The sequence below is a fragment of the Bactrocera latifrons genome, unplaced genomic scaffold (genome assembly GCF_001853355.1).
Source record: "Bactrocera latifrons isolate USDA-ARS-PBARC rearing strain unplaced genomic scaffold, ASM185335v1 scaffold_34, whole genome shotgun sequence".
Classification (NCBI taxonomy): domain Eukaryota; kingdom Metazoa; phylum Arthropoda; class Insecta; order Diptera; family Tephritidae; genus Bactrocera; species Bactrocera latifrons.
Window position 1 is genome coordinate 936,229 of NW_017536979.1, and position 21,655 is coordinate 957,883.

General features: G+C 40.6%; 7 protein-coding genes across 7 annotated transcripts; 4 read left to right on the forward strand and 3 right to left on the reverse strand.

Moving 5' to 3' along the window:
* The first annotated feature begins 8 nt into the window (after positions 1 to 8).
* On the forward strand, positions 9 to 1,300 carry LOC108971405 (tRNA (guanine-N(7)-)-methyltransferase non-catalytic subunit wuho). Its single transcript, XM_018937444.1, has one exon. It carries the CDS (start codon positions 84 to 86, stop codon positions 1,239 to 1,241), a length of 1,158 nt encoding a protein of 385 aa, XP_018792989.1. The 5' UTR covers positions 9 to 83; the 3' UTR covers positions 1,242 to 1,300.
* LOC108971404 (26S protease regulatory subunit 10B) lies at positions 1,293 to 2,894 on the reverse strand. The gene is made up of 5 exons (XM_018937442.1): positions 2,666 to 2,894; positions 2,487 to 2,606; positions 1,709 to 2,429; positions 1,514 to 1,654; positions 1,293 to 1,449 (listed from the first exon to the last, which is right to left on the reverse strand). Exons 1-5 carry the CDS (start codon positions 2,769 to 2,771, stop codon positions 1,347 to 1,349), a joined length of 1,191 nt encoding a protein of 396 aa, XP_018792987.1. The 5' UTR covers positions 2,772 to 2,894; the 3' UTR covers positions 1,293 to 1,346.
* Positions 2,895 to 3,259: 365 nt separating this feature from the next.
* On the forward strand, positions 3,260 to 4,856 carry LOC108971309 (acetyl-CoA acetyltransferase, mitochondrial). The gene is made up of 2 exons (XM_018937276.1): positions 3,260 to 3,329; positions 3,390 to 4,856. Exon 2 carries the CDS (start codon positions 3,404 to 3,406, stop codon positions 4,634 to 4,636), a length of 1,233 nt encoding a protein of 410 aa, XP_018792821.1. The 5' UTR covers positions 3,260 to 3,329; positions 3,390 to 3,403; the 3' UTR covers positions 4,637 to 4,856.
* A 104-nt stretch (positions 4,857 to 4,960) lies between these two features.
* On the forward strand, positions 4,961 to 7,154 carry LOC108971297 (glutamate receptor 3.7-like). Its single transcript, XM_018937261.1, has 4 exons — positions 4,961 to 4,972; positions 5,063 to 5,469; positions 5,531 to 6,059; positions 6,159 to 7,154. The coding sequence occupies exons 1-4, from the start codon at positions 4,961 to 4,963 to the stop codon at positions 7,152 to 7,154; spliced, it is 1,944 nt and encodes a 647-aa protein (XP_018792806.1).
* A 727-nt stretch (positions 7,155 to 7,881) lies between these two features.
* On the forward strand, positions 7,882 to 9,896 carry LOC108971298. The gene is made up of 3 exons (XM_018937262.1): positions 7,882 to 8,249; positions 8,326 to 8,839; positions 8,907 to 9,896. The coding sequence occupies exons 1-3, from the start codon at positions 7,882 to 7,884 to the stop codon at positions 9,894 to 9,896; spliced, it is 1,872 nt and encodes a 623-aa protein (XP_018792807.1).
* Positions 9,897 to 11,143: 1,247 nt separating this feature from the next.
* Positions 11,144 to 13,142, reverse strand: LOC108971299. The gene is made up of 3 exons (XM_018937264.1): positions 12,817 to 13,142; positions 12,222 to 12,762; positions 11,144 to 12,157 (listed from the first exon to the last, which is right to left on the reverse strand). The coding sequence occupies exons 1-3, from the start codon at positions 13,140 to 13,142 to the stop codon at positions 11,144 to 11,146; spliced, it is 1,881 nt and encodes a 626-aa protein (XP_018792809.1).
* A 2,248-nt stretch (positions 13,143 to 15,390) lies between these two features.
* Positions 15,391 to 17,462, reverse strand: LOC108971300. The gene is made up of 3 exons (XM_018937265.1): positions 17,113 to 17,462; positions 16,508 to 17,042; positions 15,391 to 16,398 (listed from the first exon to the last, which is right to left on the reverse strand). The coding sequence occupies exons 1-3, from the start codon at positions 17,460 to 17,462 to the stop codon at positions 15,391 to 15,393; spliced, it is 1,893 nt and encodes a 630-aa protein (XP_018792810.1).
* Positions 17,463 to 21,655: the final 4,193 nt, after the last annotated feature.

Sequence of the window (21,655 nt, forward strand, 5' to 3'; positions counted from 1 at the left end):
TCATAGAATCAGATGTGAATAATTGGGGCAAATTGCAACGTAAACATTTGTGCTTATTTTCGTAAAAATATTTATTTACAATAATGACGACGCTTTTTTTTGCTGAACCTGAACTGGTAATTGCTTTGAATACGAAGGTGATTTTCGTAAATCCGAACGATTTACAAATTTTTAAAGAAATAGAAATACCCAAAGATTTGATTGAAGTCGGTTTGAAAGGCACAAAAGGTATTGCTGATGTTGACGGCGAGGGTGGCAGCGAACAATCTAAAGAGACGAAAAAAACAAAAGAAGTGAAACCAGAATTGCCTAGCATTCTTCATGTTGAAGTCTCTCCGGATCATTGCTTATGTGCTATAACTACTGCAGGTCAAAAGGCTGTCTTGCTTTACCAATGTCGACCCGAGCACGCTAAACTTGTGTCCGTGAGGCCACTGGCACGTGCTTCAAGTGCTCTAACATTTAGCAAAGACTCTAAAGTGCTTTTGGTGACAGATAAGTCAGGAGATTGTTATAAATATGATTGTGTAAATTTCGAAGAGGAACCGCAACTCTTACTGGGCCACCTCAGTATAGTGTACGATGTATTATGGACGGCAGATTCTAAATATATTATCACTTGTGATAGAGATGACAAAATCCGCATAACTAATTATCCTGAAACGTATGATATACACGGCTATTGTCTTGGGCATAAAGAATTTGTTTCTGGAGTAGCATTTTTGAGTGAGGATACAATTGTTTCTATATCCGGAGATAAAACTTTACGTATTTGGAACTTCATAAGTGGCCAAGAAAAGTCCAAAATTGATCTACCAGCACCTGCTTTAAGATTTTGCTTACGTCCGAAGAGTGAAAACCAATTTGAAGTCGCTGTATTGTTATATCAACCGGATGAAAGTGTTGGTATTTACGAAATTAGTAACAGCGGCGAGGATCAATGGCTTATAAAGGAGCTCACAAAACTTAAATATTCGGATGTGATTATAAGCAATATTTGTTTCGTAAATGAAAGGCTTTATGCTACTGGTATTGTTGATGAACGTTTTAGCTTGAAAATATCGAATATTGCGGAAAGTCAGCCAATAATATCAACTGACTGGATTGATATGATAGAGGAGCGGTTCAGGTCGGAAGTGTGGAAGCCTGAAGATGTGTCGGCATGGTTTAAGAAGCGATATGACAATGTGAGTGATTATCTAGAACGCAAGAAACGTCGGATTGAGGAAAAGCAAAAGTAATTTCTGGATTCACCAAGTTTTTTTAAGAAATTATGTTTTAAATAAAGTATATTTTTTAAATGGAGAAATTTGTAGAAAATTTTATTTTTCTCATATCTGTATAATTTATACAGGTTTGTAATCCAATTTGCTCTCTAATTTTTTGTTGTCAGCTACCTTGCGAACCGCTTTCATAAAATCTTCCTGTATAACGTATTCGCGATCAGCTCTAAAAAATATAGAACAATACGAGTAAAAACAAATAATAATATTTATAGTTCATAATTTGTCACCTGATGGCGAAGAGACCTGCTTCCGTACACACATTTCTTAAATCAGCACCATTAAAATTGTCAGATAACTTGACAATAGCTTCATAATCGATCTCCCCGTGCTTTGCAATTTTCGCAGCGTGAATTTTAAGAATTTCCATTCTATAAAAAAATTTGAATTTTAGAAAATTAAAATATAAAATAAAAGAGACATACCGTGCTTGCTCATTAGGTAGTGGTATTTCAATTTTACGATCTAAACGACCAGGACGTAAAAGAGCAGGGTCAAGCGTATCAGGACGATTGGTAGCCATTATCATTTTAACTTGGCCTAGGGAATCGAAACCGTCCATTTGGTTTAACAGTTCCATAAGTGTACGCTGAATCTCACGATCAGCTGATGTGCCTTCGGAAAACCGACGTCCACCAATTGCATCGATTTCATCCATAAAAATAATACAGGGTTGATGATCGCGGGCGTAGTTGAACATCTCGCGAATGAGACGTGCACTCTCACCAATATATTTATCGACAATAGCTGAAGAGACAACTTTCAAAAAGTTGGCATCYAATTGGGAAGCTACTGCTCTGGCTAATAAAGTCTTTCCTGTGCCAGGTGGTCCGTACAACAGACAACCCTTTGGTGGTGTGATACCAACACGCAAGAAAAGCTCTGGATTTAACAGTGGCAGTTCAATAACTTCACGCAATTCGCGAATTTGTTCAGAAAGTCCTCCAATAGCAGAATATTTCACCTCTCCTGGATCTTCATGAGACATGTTGTAAACTAGAGGGTCTACTTCTCGCGGTAGATATCGCATTATAGTTAGGGTTGTCATATCCAAAGCAACACGAGTGCCAGATTTTAACTTGGTCTTATCTAATTGCCTTCGGCAACCTACTACATAGCGTGGTCCATTTGTAGCTTTGACAATAACTATAAAAAAATTATTATTTATAAAGAGCTAATATTGCACTGATATGTTATTCTTACATTTATCCTCTGTTAATTGTTTAAGAACTTCACCCACAATTTGGCCAACACTTTGCAATGCCTTAAGATCGTTTTCCGACTTGTCATATTGCTTGGTAAGTTCTTTTATTTCCTCACGCTCTAGAGATTAGCATAAATAAGGTTTAATTTGAATACATTAGGTATGGGATAGTGCTTACTTTCTTTAAGACGCGACTCAACTTCCTTATGCTCTAGCAGTTTTTTTCTATATTCCACAAGTGCTTTCTCACGAACGCCTTCTGCTGGCACGGCTCCAGTAGTCATTTTGATGGAAAATATATCCTTAACAACTTAATTAGCAACTTATTTAATAATTTTCGTTTTTAGTTGAGTGAATCTGCAAATTTTACTTGTGTTCTTGTTCTTCCTCAAAATAAGACATTTGTCATTCTATTTCTCCCATCATTCACGATTGACAAGTATGGAAGTGTAAGGAATGCAACTGGCAGCATTGCCAACTCCTATCGAAATGGGTAAAAATTATAACTGAATTCTTGTATGAATGAACCTAAAATATATCTTGACGCAAAATAACAAAATTGCGTAAGATATTCGAAGTAGAACTTAAAATTATTATGCATTGTTATATAGATTATCGTTTCTATTTATTACCTTTTTATTAAAATGGTTATGCTTTATKTAATTTATTATTATTATTATTTTTAATTATTACATTAATTTATAAATAATTTAAAACAATACCGTATAATATAAACATAGCAATAGCTATGTAAAGCAACTTTGCTTTTAATTTGTTATGCAATATTTGACAGCTCGCCAAAATACAACTGTAATATAACTGGTAACCCTGTTGGGCCGAAGGTCACTATATTTTAATATAGGTGGTAGTCAAATTAATAATTTTGAGTATTTTTTTTTTAGCAAACACTACCGAAATGAGCTCATTCCTCCAAGCTSCGCGTTCCCTTTGCGCTCAATCACGTAAGTTTAGTTCGAAAATAAATGAAGTGGTTATTGTATCCGCCACCCGTACACCAATTGGTAGCTTTCAAAGCCAATTGGCACCTTTGTCGGCGACCCAACTAGGAGCTGTAGCAGTTGAGGCTGCGGTRCAGCGCTCCGGCATCAGCAAGGACCAGGTAGACGAAGTTATAATGGGTAATGTCGTCTCTGCCGGCTTGGGTCAAGCACCAGCACGCCAGGCAGCGATCTTCGCCGGCTTACCTAAGAACGTGTGTTGCACAACAGTGAACAAAGTGTGCTCTTCTGGTATGAAAGCGGTAATGTTGGGATCACAGTCGCTGATGCTCGGCCAAGCAGAAATTGTGGTTGCCGGAGGAATGGAGTCCATGTCGAATGTACCATATTACATGAAACGTGGCGCTACACCCTACGGAGGCATCCAACTAATCGATGGTATCGTCTTTGATGGTCTCACCGATGTCTACAACAAATTTCACATGGGCAACTGCGCAGAAAATACAGCCAAGAAAATGGGTATAAGCCGTCAAGAACAGGATGAATTTGCTATACAATCGTACAAGCGCTCAGCAAAAGCATGGAGCGAAAAAGTATTTGATGCTGAAATCGCACCAGTAAAAATACAATTAAAACGCAAACCGGAAGTGACCATCACTGAAGATGAGGAATTCAAACGCGTCAATTTCGACAAATTTGGGCAACTATCTACCGTATTCCAGAAGGAGAATGGTACGGTTACAGCCGGCAACGCCTCCACGCTAAATGACGGTGGTGCTGCCACAGTGCTGATGACTGCTGAAGCAGCCGAACGCTTGAAACTGAAACCAATGGCACGTATAGTAGCTTTCCAGGATGCCGAAACAGATCCAATCGATTTTCCCATTGCACCCGCCTTCGCCGTGCCAAAGTTGTTGCAACGTGCCGGYATAAACAAGCAAGATGTTGCCATGTGGGAAATCAACGAAGCTTTCTCGCTGGTAGTTTTGGCTAATATAAAGAAACTCGACATCGACCCTGCCAAAGTGAATATACATGGYGGTGCTGTGTCCATAGGCCATCCAATCGGTATGTCAGGTGCCCGTTTGGTGACGCACTTGTCACATGCTCTGAAACCTGGCGAGTTCGGTTGCGCTTCAATCTGCAACGGTGGCGGTGGCGCCTCCTCCATTCTTTTGCAAAAGCTGTAAGGAAAAAAGGAATTATGTGAAAAATACAAAAGGAATCCCAGAAGTGCATTTATTTTCATAAATTTTTTATAGCAATTCGATTTAAGCTAAAAGCTACTATTTACATAAAAAAAACGTGTCATATGCACACACATGTGCTTGTTAATATTCTTTTTTATCATGTCTAAACAAATAAAGTCAATTATTAGGTAATAAATATTTTGCAAAGCAAAAACATTGATATTCTTATGTTGTSTTAATAAAACCAATATATTACAACCCATTTATATTAGGCATCGGAGTCCACCATTTTGACTCTGTACTATAGGATTTTCAGAATGATTTATGGCTTCAGGGGTACGCCTAGTATCAGCCTTACCTTTCAAAGTTCATTAGAGGCCATTCCACGAATATTATAGGCTTTTAATTTAATGGCACTAATAATAGGTACATCGCGCAGTTAGAGGCCCGGTAAATGAAATTTTATGTTTAATTGCAATTGATATGTGGTCGACGATAGTGCGTGTCACAATTTCTGCCTGCCTGTTGTCGCTGTGCTCTGTGCAGGCTAATGTTGAAGCCAACGTACTAACCACARGAACGCAGTTTTCTCATATGTTCGGTGCAATTCTGCATTACCAAGCGAATTTCTTCAGGAAATATACGAAGAGTTATTCGATCTCGATGCGCACAAGTGATGACGGAGCTGTTGATTATTTCATTGACTTGTTAACGTCGGTCTTAATGACCGCAAAGGAAATGAAGGTGGAGATCAATGTACATGCGGGTTTGGCGACACCGAAGAAWTTCGACTTATACAACATATTATTGATCGACTCGTACGAAGCGCTGACGTAAGTCAAGACATATTGCATAACCCTTGCAAATGTTATCGTTATTGAAATATTCTTTCAGTGACATTGACCCGGGGTTTCACGCCCAGCGTAATGATTTCAGCGAATTCTATTTGATGATCATGCCTCCGGTAACTAATCGTTCTCATCTAATGTCGGGATTATCAGCGATTTTCGATTATTGTTGGCGTCACTATATTTTAAATGTGGACGTGCTCGTGGAAGTTAACGGCACTGGTATAGAGCTTTATACGTACTTTCCGTTTTCGCGCGATCGCTGCAAGAGCACTCTACCGATTCAATTGAATCGTGGTAAATCCGTTACTGAGATGAGCAGCTCAGCACTRTTCCCTGATAAGGTGCGAAACTTTTACGGCTGTCCCATAATGGCAATTCTGTGGAATGTGCCCCCTTATGTAACGTTGCCCAAGCCCGAAAAGGGTCAGTTGCAGTATGGTGGTATGGAAGGCGAACTTTTAAATCTTTTGATAGCTAAATTAAATTTTGATGTGAATTATACGACGCCGCTACGTAACGAACAACGTGGATTGGTAATGTCGAACGGAACCTTGACGGGGGCCATTAAAATGGTGCGTATATCAAAGTATTGATTATAAAAAATGAACAAATTTTGTTAGGAATGATAGAAAACCTTACCTTTGCCCTTTCGTTCGTGTTTTGTATTTCAGTTGAGTGAAAAGTCGGGCGACCTAAGCTTGGGTTGCTTTCGAAGTACACTGGAACGTTCAACGGTGCTCACCTCRTCGTTGACATTTTATCAAACCAATCAAGTACTCGCCGTATTAGCGAAGCAAGAACCTTGGTCCACGTACGAAATTTTAACGTATCCCTTCAATATTTATGTCTGGAGCTCCTTACTGATCTTCTATTTATTGCCGATATTTCTAGCATTTATATTACATCGGTTAAGCCTACGCCTCTTATACTTTATCTTTGGCATACTGCATATTAGAGAGATGATTTTCATGTGGTCGGGTATTCTTCTGGCTCAAATAGCAATACCCGAAACGTCGTCAAATCTTGCGCGCTATATATTCGTCATGTGGCTACTACTCACCTCAGCTTTGCGGTCTTCCTATCAAGCTCTACTTTACGATTTTTTCAGTACGCAAAAACTCATCTCGGCACCTGCGACCCTGGACCAACTGATTCACCGTGGATACAAGTTGGTTGTGACAGCGTCCACGGCCGACTCTATGTCCAAAATTAAGGCAGTGGAAAGTCGAGAGATTGAACTACTGATGATGAATGTTAGCGATACCGATGTATACACTGTTTTGGAGGATAATCCGGAGAAAAATTTGGCAGCATCCACGCCCAGTGACTTTCTCAGATACTATATGATCAGTGAACAGAAAAACGGTAAATTCATTATATTGAACGAGGACATCTACGTACATCATATATCCGTCTACTTTACGAAACACTCTTATTTGGCAACGCCGGTGAATAAAATACTGCGAAACTTACGTGCGAGCGGCATAATCAATCACTGGTCACGGCTGTTTGTTGGGGAAATTCATGCGAATAAAAAGGGGACAGATTTACACAAGCCGTCATTGACACTAAAACAGCTCTACGGTATATTTGAGATCCAATGTTATATGTGGGTCATCGCATTGGTGGTATTCTTTGYCGAGTATGTGAGGGGAAATGAGGAGTAAATTCCGAGGAAATTCTTATTAATATTATACCTGTATATGTCTAAAGAATAATGATCTAAATATAATATATCAGAATCAGATAGGATTCCAAAAAAAATAATTTTACTTGATGAGTACAAATCATAACCGATACTGCGGTTTGGAGTAATCAGCTTAGGAGAGTTTACTCACGTTGAAGGTTTAACTATTTAATATCTGACCAAGTATCCTCTACCTCTGAACACTGAACTTTCAACCAACCTAGGGAAGACTCTTGGATTTTGAGGAAAGCAATCGCATAATATACGACGAAGAGTACACGAGGAGTGTTTGGTCTGTAAAGAAATGATTGAATCGGACTAAGGGCGCCACTTAAATAAATCAAAAATATTTTAAAAAACACTCRCATTACTATAATCCCGAAAATCGGGCTCAAGTCTACCACTTTATATGTGGACTCGTCCTGTGTACATCAATAACACTTAGCTGTAGTTTTAGTCCGCGCAAAATTCCGGTTTCACTTTCATCCACTTGTTCGTGAGTTAGTGATAACARCGATTTAATTATATTTTCATGGCGATTTAGTGGAATTATGTTAATAATTCCATTAACAAAATTATAGGAAGATAACCGAGGGTGTTATTAACGTTTGTTGCATTTCATATAAAAGAGAATCTCGCGACTACCGGCCGTACATTGCTATTCACGGGTACGTTAGAACCGAGTGACGTTCTCCAAGAATTTCGAAATGTGTCCTCAAACGGTTTTGTACGTCGCTGTGTTCCTATCGCTGTTCCGCGGCGGTAATACTATGTTTATGCAAAGAAAGGGAGTGGAAGATGGTCCTGACTACGCAGAGATTGCTGGAAATCTCTCTGCCGCTATTGTGGAGATGGTGCAGAGCAGCTTTATCGGCAACCGAAAGGTGCGCACCTATAACCTCTACGCCTTTGTTCAGCGGCCAGAGAGGCGTTACCTGCTTGGTGACATTATGGAAAATGTACTGTGGTCATCGGGTAAAAATACCGCAGTGCGCGTTGGTATGGCCGAACCGGTGCCGGGCGATTATGAACGTCACTATAATGTACTACTGGTCGATTCTGCAGCTTCTCTAAAGTTCGTGTGCAGAGAGTTGATACATTTTTGGTGGTACTTATCATATGTTTTGTTTTTTTCTACATCATTCATTTAGATCGCTCTATGCGGAGTTCGCCAAGTATCACCTCTACACGAACGGCTACTTCGTTATCGTCTTACATACCTTCGACTCGGCGCATTACTATGATGTGCTCTTCGAAATATTCGAGCTCAATTGGTTTTTGGGCATAATCGATGCCAACGTCTTGGTGTATGCGTTGACCAACTTGTCGCTGCTCTACAACATTCAYCCCTTCAATGAGTTCCATTGCAAAGGGTTGGCGCCGACTATAAGCAACCGCTTCACCAATTCACGGTGGTGGCATACCAACTTYTATCCCGACAAACTGGCAGACTTACATGGCTGTGCTCTGCTTTGCGCGACTTGGCAGGAAATGCCATACCGCAGTTTCAAGGGGCCGAGCGGTGAAGTCGGTACACTGGCAGGTATTGAAGGCAAGCTGTTGGAATACTTAGCAATGACTTTGAACTTTTCCTTGAAATTTCGTTTGCTTGACGACTATGAGAGCACGCATACCCTGGATAAGAAAGGTATGGTTTTTAAAGAGGTGAGCACAAAACATTTGACATTAGTCACATGTTAATCTGTTAATCAATTTWCACACCTCGAACTAGCTTATTGCGAACGGAACGGATTTCGTAGTTGGTGCTTTCCCATATAGAACGCCAGCTAAAGACGACATTTTCACGCCCACATTTCCTTATTTCTTCAGTACTTTGAACTTCATTGTCAACTCCAAYCTGGAGCCCTACTCACCGTTTAGAAAGTTATTTTTGCCGTTTAGAAGCCACATTTGGCGTTTGCTGTTGTTTATCTACCTCGGCGTATTTGCGCTTCGGCTGATTTTTTCTTTGATGGGCGTAACACGAAGTCACTTTGTGTTTGGCGCCACAAATCACATGCCGGGAATAAATATGTTTAACGTTTGTTTGGGCGGAGCACTCCCGCCACGTCAGGTGCCACGGCGAAATTTCGCACGGTACGTTCTAATGCTTTGGCTAATAATGACAATGTTGCTGCGCAGCTCCTACCAGGCRTTCTTGTACAACCTGATTAAGTCCAATATAGGTCGACCGCCGCCGAATACAATTGAGGAGTTATTGCGTCAGAACTATCAGCTGCTCATGACCGATGATGTGTTGGCCACTATACACAATTTGACCGTGATTTCTTCGAGCGCGCAAGTCTTGAAYATATCACGTTCTGAAAGTTTCGAGTTGGTGCGTCGGCCAGATCAGCGCATTGCCATACTAACGCCATACGAATATGTGGGTTACTTCAAGCGTTACAATTTGTCCTTTACCAAGGGCGTCCACGTGGTAGAGGAACGGGTGTTTACGCAACAGTTAAGCTTCTACATGGCGAGCAATTCCATGCTCTTACATCGCTTCAATGACATCATTTTGCGATACATCACTGTGGGTTTGTGGGAGAAATGGGTTAGAGAGCTGCTGGATATGAGTCTGCGATTCGAMAGTGGATCCGAGGAACCAATAACAAAGGTTACTGTTCAACAATTGTCCGGTGCCTGGTATGTTTGGCTTACCGGAAATGTGCTGAGTGCTTTTGTTTTAGTCGTTGAAAGGCTTTGGAAATGGGAGTAAACATCCCAATTGGTTACTAAATGTAAACGGCGCATTAAGAGAACTTTCAAATAAAATTATGAAGATAAATTATGACTGTGTATATTTGAAAAGCTTTCCTACCTTTTTATCTATTGGAGATATTTAAGGAGAGCAAATTTGGTGTGGGATTCATGGTGGGAGAGAGACTCCGTCGCCGTATGCTGGCATTCACCCTGGTGAATGAACGACTAGGCASGATTCGTATCAAAGCGAAGTTCTTCAACATAACGCTGATTTTCTAAGTCCCGACGGAAGAGAAGAAGGATGTGACCAAAGATGCCTTCTATGAGCGCTTGGAGCGCACCTATGAGAGTTGCCCCCAYCTCGTGCTTGACGACTTTAACGCCAGGGTAGGCAGTGTGGGAACGCTCCGAGGTCCCGAAGATACACACCCGCCTCTGCGTAGCAAAAAACGGACGTCAACAAACAAAAGGAAGGTTCGACATCGAGAAGGTGCAATYATAACTTGTATTCTTGCTCTCTGAGAGTATCTCGGTATAAGGGARCTGTGGGACGGTATTTCAAATTCTTTACTTGATGCTTTAAGTTTTACAGAACACTACTCAAATTGCGGGAACAGGTTTGAATCTGATTTTACACTCATGCACGAAGGACTTTATTTCTCTCTACTCGACTATTAATAACTCCAAATAATACACTAAATAAGGTCGAATTGATTAGGTCGTACTAAGATAATCTCTACCGATTACMCTGGACATAGCTATTTCAATGAGGCATCAAAGGTTTTGTCGAACGCATGACTTGAAAAGAGAAAGTGTAAWACCCAAAAATCAACGGAACCTTATCTTTATGGCACCAGACCAGGTCTGTTCAGATATTCACCATGTGGCAGAACATGGAAAATGGTCGCAATAAAGGAGCTTTATCTTTCGCCTCGTCTAAAATTTCTTTATGTGTGATTCATAGTTGAAGAGGTCCTTAAATGGATATAGGACATTCTAGCAGCTACGTTCCTATTCGCAACTAATAAATAATAACAWAGTCACCACACAAATTATCCAATACTTTCCAATTACTACTAAGTGTCCAAATACAAATAACTRCGGCCACCTCTTGAGATTTTCATAGAAGCAATTTTTATTCAGATGCACACAATTCGTGTTAAAAGAGTTAGGAACAATTTGGTTACTTCTATCAGCAATATTATTTTGTCTTCTACAAGTATTTCGTAAATATTTTATTCGGTTAATCACTGCAATTCTCGCTTAATAGTTCAAAAAATCCATCAGCATTTTAGTCAAAGGCGATCGAACTGTCCAAAGCTCCAAGAGGAAAATCAGAATGCATAGGATCAGTAGAGCTCCATAGAGGCTAAATATGCCCAGCAGCAGGAACAGTGACAATTTCACAGGCTCTTGTGATTCAGTGATCGGGTTAATCGAGCGATAACTTTTCTCAAATTTATCGACTATGCCTACTCCAATGAACTCGAGAATAATTCTGTTGATTGGCCAAAGCAGATAGGAATGTTTGGGCATATACATTGTGAGCGGCGTCATTATCAGCTTTTGCGGCAGAATTGCCACCCTTTCATCCTCCGTGGTCTGTTGATAGTTGAAATAAAGCAATGCCGGCTCGATTATAGTCAGTGCTTCCTTAGAACCGTGGGCGATTCGTTTCAATATCCTCGGCATAGTGTTTTTACCGCCGTCAATATGACCAATAGACGATTCCCCAAGCGCTGAACTCAATAACTCGGTCAATACTGGTGCGGTATTAACGGTGTAATTCTGCTCGGCTATCTCCTTAAATGATTTTAACGATGTGAGTGCGCGACCATCCTGCAAATTGATAAAAAGCTGCCCGGTATAAGCGGAGCGTAAAACCAATGTGCACAGCAACCACAGGCCCAGGAGATAACGCGAAAAGTTGCGATATGGTAATTGATTATGAATAACATTGCCGTAAAGCGAGGCCCACAGATTGCTGAACGGAATTCGATTACTGCTGCCAAAGACAAATGAAACRAGACCGTTGCTGCCTAGAAATTTGAGTGCGTATATGAGGAGCACGGCCAGCACGATATTGGAGCCAATCAGCGTCCAAATTATGAACTTAAAAGGTCTCAATAGGCGCTGCAACGGAGAGAGCGGACGTCCATGCGGTATGGCGAGCAATAAAGGAAAGCTCATGTACGAAAAGGTCGCATCCATAACTTGGGCACGTTTTTTCTCATACATTATGTATATAATCGTAATATTTGCGTTGGCCTCCGCTATCTATGGATTGGGTCGGGATTTTAAAGTTAATATCGCTAGAGCAAGGAGACTTCCTTTTACTCACCATTTTTGTGACGCCGGTAAGTGTGCCATTTTCAAAAATAGCTCCGCGATCTCGAGGTTGTGGATCCACAATTCTTATAGTAAAATTCATAGCTTCTGCTAAAATGGTGATCAGCAAGCCCTCGATACCTTCGACTGAKTTGATGCGACCGCTAACCGGATCTTGATCCAAAACTATAAATGGTGGATCGTGCCATGTCACTATGGCCAACTCACAGCCATGCAAATTGCGCACTTTAGGGGGGAAAAATATTTGGTGACCTTTGTGTTTGAACCTTGCCTGGTTGTTGCGAAACGAAAACAGTAGTTCGGGCTTGGCCGAATGACATTTGTTCGGCGTAAAAGGGAAATAGGTGTAGGCAAACGCAGTTGTGTCCATTAGCAGAAAAACGTTTACATTTATAACGAAAAGTTCGAAAAAACGGCTGAATATACGCTTAACTGTTGTTAAGCGTTCGATTTCGTTGCCGGTGTAGACGAGTACAAACAAACCACTGCGTTTGTATGTGCTCTTCGGATCCTCCAAATCCGTGGCTAGCGCACTAGAAAGTATACAAATAATAATATGGTTAGGTAGCATTGAGCTATCAACTTACTCAAAGGAGTTCCAGCTGTCGACGAACCAAACTGCGGCTTCTGAAAAATCTCCCCAGTCAGAGTGAGACTCATTGCCGAAGAGCGTTTCTTCCTCCATAAGGAAGACACGATAGTGCCGCTGCTGCAAATGTATCATCAAAGCTTCGATAAGCTGCGCCTGATAAGCGTGAGCCTGAGGGTTGCTCGCATACTGCGATATAACCAATGGTGCTGAATTATACTTCCCATAAGCGTGAATAATTGTCCAGGCAATGGCCATTACCATTGTGTAGTTTCCAGTATTCTCAAAACCACCATTCCCAAGGTCACCCAAAATCATATCCATGTCGTTTGTTACGCGAAAACAATTTTCGCAAACTGACTTCCGCCAGTCCCACATACGAACTATTTAGCATACTGTTCGGTAAGCGGCACTAGGCGATTTCGACTTTCACTTTGCATGTCTGACGCATCCGTTACACACGAAATGCTCTTAACCAGTTAAYCTAGGACGTTCCACTTCCATTAGCGTACATCATTTTACGATGGCACGCCGAATTTTTACACACCCCCACTCTTGTTGGCGCCATGCACAGCCAACATGTTGACGCTGTTGCTGCATGAGTATGATATAAGCCGATCCATTAAGATTTTCGTGATAGTGTAGTTGGCGCGAAATAACATAGATGGGTCTATAATTTTAGATAGCGATCGGCGAGGTATTTATATAGTTTATTTCCGTAATGGTGCGAACTTGTTTACAATTTGTAAATTTGCTTTACAAAATAGGTATGCTATACAGAGAAGGTCAAAGTTCAAGCTGAGAGTGTGTCGATTAAGAAATGAGGAATATTTATTTAAAATATTCGAAAGACATTTGAGTGTTCAATGGCGATTCTCTATACTTTCGTATGCAGTCCGACCCTCGAGCCCAGCAATCGAATGTTTATTCCAATTTTCTGGTCTAAAGTAAAAAATTTTGGAAGTTTGAAAGATTAAACAGTGAAAGACCCTTTACCCTTCTATTGGGAATGGTTTCACTCTTTCTAAGCTCGTCCATAAGCTATCTCAAAATTATTCTTCTTCTTTATTGGCGTAGAAACCGCTTACATGGTTATAGCCGAGTTAACAACAGCGCGCTAGTAGTTTCTTTTTTTCGACAGGAGATATTTCGTCTTGCCCTCGTTCACCACCTGACCCATTTGCTTCCATATTGGAGAAAGCAGAACTAATCAATATCATCAACATACACCAACAGCTGCACACTCTTATAGAAGATGGTGCCTTCTCAGTATAGTTCTGGAGTTCGAATTACGTTGAAGAAGTCGCAGGAAATGGAGTCACCTTGTCTGAAACCTTGTTTGGTATCGAATGGCCCGGAGAGGTCCTTCCCGATCCTGACAGAGCTTTTGGTATTGTTCAACGTCAGTTTTCACACCCATACTAATTTTTCGGTGATACTATATTTAGACATCGCGACATAAAGGCAACTCCTTTTCATGCTGTCAAAAGCAGCCTTAAAATCGACGAAGAGGTGGTGTTTGTCGATCCTGTTTTCACGGATCTTTTCCAAGATTTAGCGCATGGTGAATATGTGGTCAATTGATAATCTAGGTTTTTTCTGCTCCAGACTGGACAAGGAAGCAAAACAAATGGGTCGGGCAGTGAACGAGGGCAAGACGAAATATCTCCTGTCATCAAACAAACAGTCGTCGCACTCGCGACTTGGCGCTCACGTCACTGTTGACAGTCATAGTTTTGAAGTCGTATATAATTTCGTCTATCTTGGAACCAGCATAAACACCACCAACAATGTCAGCCATAAAAACCCAACGCAGGATAACTCTTGCCAACAGGTGCTACTTCGGACTGAGTAGGCAATTGAGAAGCAAAGTCTTCTCAAACTCAACAAATAAAAACTAACTAAACTGTAAGTCACTCATAATTCCGGTCCTGCTATGTAGTGCTGAGACATAGGCAATGACAACAACTGATAAGTCGACGTTGGGAGTTTTCCAAAGAAAGGACCTGCGAAAGATTTATGGTCCTTTACGAGATATACTCACACGACGCCATTGACATAGTTCAGCGRATTAAAAGACAGCATTGGMTAGGTCATGTCGTACGTATGGACGAAAACACTCCAGCTCTGAAAGTATTCGACGCAATATCAGCCGGACGAAGCAGAGGAAGAAAAAGACCTCCACTCCGTTGGAAAGTCCAGGTGGAGAAGGACCTGGCCACGCTTGGAATATCCAATTGGCGCCACGTAGCGAAAAGAAGAAACGCCTGGCGCGCTGTTGTTAACCCGGCTATAATCGCGTAAGCGGTGYCTACGCCAATTAAGAAGAAGAAGAAAGCCACACTGATAAGGTCCAATCAGTTTGTTGACGGTGTTCTTTAATCTTTCACACAATAAGTCGATAGAAGCTTAAGCTTAAGAATTTAGTATACTTGTAGATAAAAAAACGTGGTTAAGGCTGCAGCAACATTGGCTTCTCAGATATCCCAAAAACTAAAATGGATTTCACATCAAGGGTTTTTTTTTTTATTATAAAATTTTTTAAATGTTCGTTTTGCACTGGCTAAGCCTATCACATTGTCCATCCCCATCTGCCCCACAGCAATTCCACAAGAAATACCAGCGTCGCTAAGGCAACCAACGCCAGATACATCAAAAACAATCCACCCAGGTCGTCTAAATYCAGCGCATCGTTCTCTACGGCCGCAGCTGGATCAAAGTAACTCACRTCTAGATACTTCTCAGCCCAGTGATCGATCAGACCTTCGCTGCGCAATTGCATGAGCAAGAAATTRAACCGATCAATCAAGTAGCTATGCTTTGGGAAGTACATAGTGATGTGGTGAGCAAAGAATCGATCGGGCAGCACATAGAAAGCACCACGTTCACCCTTCGACATCACATAGTAAGTGAGATAGTCTTTTGGCGAAACGCCAGCCAACCTTCCACCTATTTGCTCCACCATTTCGTAAGTCTTCCATTCGTATGTGCTGTTGTTTAGTATAATTGGTATGTGACCGCTACGTATCAGGGGAGCCACATTCACTGTGCGCAGTGTAGACGGGGTCATTACGAGAGAGTAACCGGCTTCGATGAGTTCGAAGATAGTTTGTGGCGGTGTACGGTAGAGATCAGTTTGTAGTAGTTGATAGAGAAAGCTCTGATAGGCACTGCGCATCACATAACCATAAATGATCCACATAATCAGTACGAAACGTGTGAAGTTTGTGCGTGGAGTTCGTTGCACGGCAATACCGAGAAACAAGCTGTATGCGTTGATTAGGGGAGAACGTGGTTTCGGATAACCAATCATAATGTGGGCAAGCGCTGAGTCCTTGCTGCGATGGTATACAATATAGGCTAGAAGCATGATTAATTGGAAACTGAATAAGAGTCCAAACCAAGTCCCCGCGTCGAAGGGGAGTGTGAATATTTCCAAAGATGAGTAGGTTTCACCAGTCAAYTGGGCACCAAATATTTCCCAGGTCTGATAGTACGGCAGWGCACCAGTGAGCAGCGCACAACGTTCTACAGTGTAACGGAAGCAACCCAAACTTAAGTCCGCCATATGATCATGCAGCTGAGTAAGAAAGAGAWGATGAGAGAAAGTATGTAAGAATAATGGATTGGATAGCAATAAAGCTTTGATGAAATTAACGGAGGAAAATACTTAAGAAAGACTTATATACCAATTGCAAGGCGCCAGTTAGGCTACCATTCTCCAAGTAGCGACCGCGTTGCTCATCGTTCGCTGGCTCCACCAGCTCCATGCTAAAGTTGAGCTTCTTCGCTAATTCGACGAGCATATCGCCTTCGAAAGAACCCAACTGCGCAAAACCACTTCTATTGGGGTAGTAACTTAAATACGGCGGCGAGTCCCAGACAGCCACTGTGAGCGAACAATTCTGAAAATCCGTGAGCTTRTTCGGAAAGATATTCGTCGCCAGTGGCTTAGCCCAAGTGCCATTGTACGCATTAATTAAACGCACGTTGTTTGCCTTACACGCACTTCTATCCATGAAAGGAAAATATGTGTAGACTTCGACATAATYGGGCTTACTTTCATACAAAACGCTGACGTTGATGAGATAGTTGCGAAAGAAGTAGCTCAAGATGCTGGTGATGAGCAGATTTGGCATAAGAGATGTGTCTGGGTCTATTAGGAGTATCAAATAGTGCTCGGGGAAATCGAAGTCTTTCGTATACAATGCTGGATCCAGCTCACTGTGTGTAATGAACGATGAGTTTAGTTAGATTTAAACGATCGTTAGAGTATCTGCAAAGGCATACTCACCTTAACGCCTGCATTCCATCGATAAGCAGCAGATTGTAATTTCTTGCATGGGTTGGAAAGCGTGGCGCGTCCAAGGTTTCGATTTGCAGCTTGATGTTAAACATAAATGGCATCGCACAAGTGAGCAAATCCTGCATGAGCCGCCACGACTGCTTATGCTTCGCATGGGCGGACACCATCATTTCGCTGGAGCTTGGCACGAAGTATCTATTCACAATAGTGCTCACTGCATATCTAACATTGTAGCGTATCGTTGAGTTACAGAGGGTGTCCGGCAACTCCATGCTATAGGCCGCATCGGACTCAATCGCGTATGTCAACACGAAAATCAACACAAAATGTCCATACATGGCAACTGAAATTGGCGCGGATGTATTCGCTAGATATGTGCGTACTGTGGCGATGCTACATTGAAGACTGCCGTTATGCAAATGAGTGGAAATAAGCACGGCATGAAGGCAGTCGCATCGAACGTTGGTTAGAAGTTAATGCTTTCGGTGGTAATGGCGGGGCGTACCTTTTGACAAAACCGTTAAATTTAAATGAATGCTCTATCATTGTTGATATTACAGTTAGCCATGAACTAGAAATCAATTAGTGAGACCGAGAGAATCGGGAAAGAGAGACAGCTAGAGATTGCGTGAAAATGAGTCGAGTCTTGTTTGCTTTAATAATGTACATAATATATTCCCTGAGTGAAAGCTTAATTACTTGCTCACTTTGTTTTGTAATGGAAAAGAATGGTGGGACATAAAAAGTTGATCGTATCAGCGTAAAGGCTGTAAATATAATTGTGTTAAACTAACAAAAATAATGTGATGATTACATACTACTGTGGACAAAAACTAGTAAGGCTTTTTAATCTTAACTTTTGTGCGAAAACCTATTCGTCGAAATATTTTTTTTGCTGGGTTGGTAAAACTGTCAATGGCATCTATGCCAAATGTGACATCAAAATAATCATTAGTGTTTTGTTTTAAGTACATAAAGTACATTCGGCGATTTTTACGATGAGTGGAATTATTTAACGAAGAAGTTCCAATAAATTTTGTGTGCGGAATCAAATTAYTCGTGTCGAAATGTTCAGAATGTTGGAAAATGCCTTCGGTGATAATTGTTTTTYGCGAGCATGTGTTTTTGTTTGAGAATTTTGAGAAATGACGATTAACAGCTAGAGATCTTACTGRGATTGTTGGATTGTTGGAAGAATATGTGAAAAMTATTTTGAAAGATCATTTGGGCGTAAGAAAAGTGACAGCACGACTGGTTCCAAAATAACTAAATTTTTTCGAAAAATAGCTTCGCGTTACGTCTGTGAAACAATGTCTTTAAACGTATTATTACTGGCGATGCGTCTTGGATCCATGCTTACGATCCTGAAACAGACGTTCAATCGGCCGAATTTCRTGTCAAAGRTGAGACAAAGCCAAAAACCCATRTCAAAGCAGGTCAAAAATCAAGTTATGTGACAGTTTTCTTTAATCGAGCTTCGTGTGACTTTTGGCTATTCAGCAAACTCAAACGACTGTTTTGAGTCAATTGTAGACGTTAAACGTGAATYCCTACGCGCATTGAAGGCTCTTCGGGAAATTGACTTTAACAACTGTTTCGAGGGTTGGAAAAAACGTAGGCGCAAATGTGTTGGGGCCAATGGGGATTACTTTRAGGGGGACGACAGTCTTCCTAAACTTCTAATCGGTTCAGCGATCGTAAATACTTATTGATAAAACTGGGGACGGATATTCCGAATACTTGATCTTTGAAGTAAAGCCCTCGGCAATAATGTTCTGGAAAAGCAGCGAGATATTTTCAGGTAGGGGTCATGGTGTATGTTTGTTGAAAATAGTGAAGACAGCATATAAACAAATTCAGTTGAGGATGCAGAGCTTCAGCGGCGATCGTTTATTATTTCACACCTTCAACTTTAATATTTTTTTGTATTGATGTAACTTTCGAAATTAAAGAGCATATCAATAAGTCTAAGTATACTGCACGCGAAAGCCGATTCGACATTTTTTTTTCATCCTTGATACAAACTTTTTTATGTTTGCAGGAATTCAATCCAGTTATGTCAATGGTTGTGGTTGACAGGTGTTTATTTACTTCGCGAAAAATTTGTCTGGCGATTTTTACCATGATTAGAAATTTAACAATAATTGAAATTTTTTTGTTTCTAATGAAATTACGACTTCAGAATCGTTTTAACTGTGCCGGAAGTGTGGGAGGCTACTTTATGACGAGCACAAGTGTGGAGGGGTAGCAAACGTAACATCGAAAAAGTTAAAACAATAATGCTGGAAAACCGTTTAGTGATACCAGAGAAGTAGCAGGGGATCGCAATTTCTCTTATGGAACGACTCAACACATTTCGGTTAAGGTTATGGGTACCAAAATATCTTATTTCTTGCAAAAACGATGTGAGTAGATGTAGGAAAAAATATCGTTGATAATGTAGTTGAGAGTCCTACATACATCAAACGCTTTGTTACTGGAGACCAGGTTTGGGATTATGAGTATGAAGTGAAAATTGCCCAACATCTAGCGAATAGCGCTCTGATGGCCACCCCAGCAGAAGCTTACAATAAGCGATTGTATTAATATATTGGGTTGAAAAAGTATTTTCGTTTTTTGTCAATAGATGTCGTTGCAGTCGTATATCTCTAGTGCAACCAACAACATTGCGTCATACCATATAGTGTTGGAAAGATGAGATTTTAAGCTTCACCCAACCAAAAAAAAATTAAATTCCAAGAGAAATTGAAAAAAAAAAGTTACAGCTGTTCGAAAATGAGTGAAAATAATAAAGAAATTCTCTATATTTTGAAAATTTTTATAAAGATGGAAGARTTCCACTCAAGCCACCAATGAAATTTGTGACGATCAGTTCGAGTAGCACAACAATGGTTCGCTCTCTTTCGTTCTGGAAATTTCGGCTTACACCGATGGAATAATGCCTCTAGTGGACGATTGGCAAAACTGGTACATATTTGTTTATTTACTTATAGCATTAGTATATATATAAAAAATAAGTTAGAGTTTGATTAGAAATGCGAAAAGACTTTATCGATTATCCAATATACATATATGTACATGTATATAAATGCCGCATAACGTAAAAAGAAGATATCAGCGATTTCAAATATAGCGCAAATGATAATAAATTAAAAAAATAAATAATATCACTTTACCATCGCATGTCAATCTCTTACATTTCGAGCTAATTTGGTAAAGCTTACTATCTTTCAATTAATTTATCTATAGCTGAATGTGTTTTGTTTTTAATTTTTAATATTTTTGATTAACAACATGTCATTAACTTATTTCTAAATAAAAATTTCTATGCCGCAAAAAGTACCGCTATAAAGTGCTGTCAAATATGCACAATACTTGAAAGTTTTGAGCGGTAAGGTTTGCGTGGMCACGAGTGTATTTGAAAGTGCTAGATCAACGATATAAAATTATTATGCATTTTGTAAACTATAACCTTATTTAATAGGGTAATGTCCCAAAAACTATGAAAACCTTTGTTAAGGAATCGGTGGTCTCCGTATTTAATCAAATATAATCCAAGAGTTTTATGTAGCGACTAACGTAGTTAAGGCAAGATTCGGATTGAGTTGAGTGGTTCTGACTTAAGGAATATGTAGAACTACTCGCAGTTACTAGCACACCTCAAACGTGATAACTTCTCTACATTGCCTTCAAACTTCTCAATTTGTGTGTGTTGTTATTTTTGCTTCAAACTTTCAAACGCCCTTCGTTCACTGACTATATTTATATATTATATTATATATGTATCATGTATTACACATACATACGTCTTATAAAGTCCGATTGATACAAAACCTCAACGGGATTGCAATCAGCGTATTTTATGCGGATTCCCTAACTTTCCATTCGGCGGCACCCCGTATAAAGTTTACGCATTCTGATGTGTGTGCAGTCGGCACGCGTTGCACATGATGCACGACGCGGTGGCATGCTTGTCAGCGTAGGAAATGAAGACCTCACTGCGCCGCCGACCGCCCATCGACTATCAAGGGCCGAGCCGCCTGGCGCCAGACCATGCCCGCAACGCATTTCCATATAATGAACTTTTGCCTGATTGCCACGTGCATGAGTGCGTGTGTTTGTTAGGGAATGTTTGTGCATTWGGGTACGTGTGTTGCCACATACTGTTGCATATGAATCTGACAATGATTGTGGGATTGTCCTCTGCTGTTTCACCACACACGCAAACAAACGCGTCAATGCTTATGCATGAATGTGTGTGATCATCTGCCACATACATACATATGTATATCGGCATGTATGTATGTATGTATGTATGTAGATACCATATATTCCACTCGTATATTTTCTTTGCTGTCAACATTGCGCATTATACATGCAATGATTTAATTTCGCTCGTAATTGTGCTGTGGCAGGCAACAACCAAATAACCGCACACACATACACACACACTCATGCTGCCAGCTGTGGCAGTCCGTTGTTGGCAGCACGACATGTTGCTGCGGTAATTTTCAGTATTTCTTCTGATTTG

What these genes read in the sequence shown, in the direction of transcription:
- LOC108971405 (XM_018937444.1), top strand. Translation starts at nt 84, where the DNA reads ATGACGACGCTTTTTTTTGCTGAACCTGAACTGGTAATTGCTTTGAAT.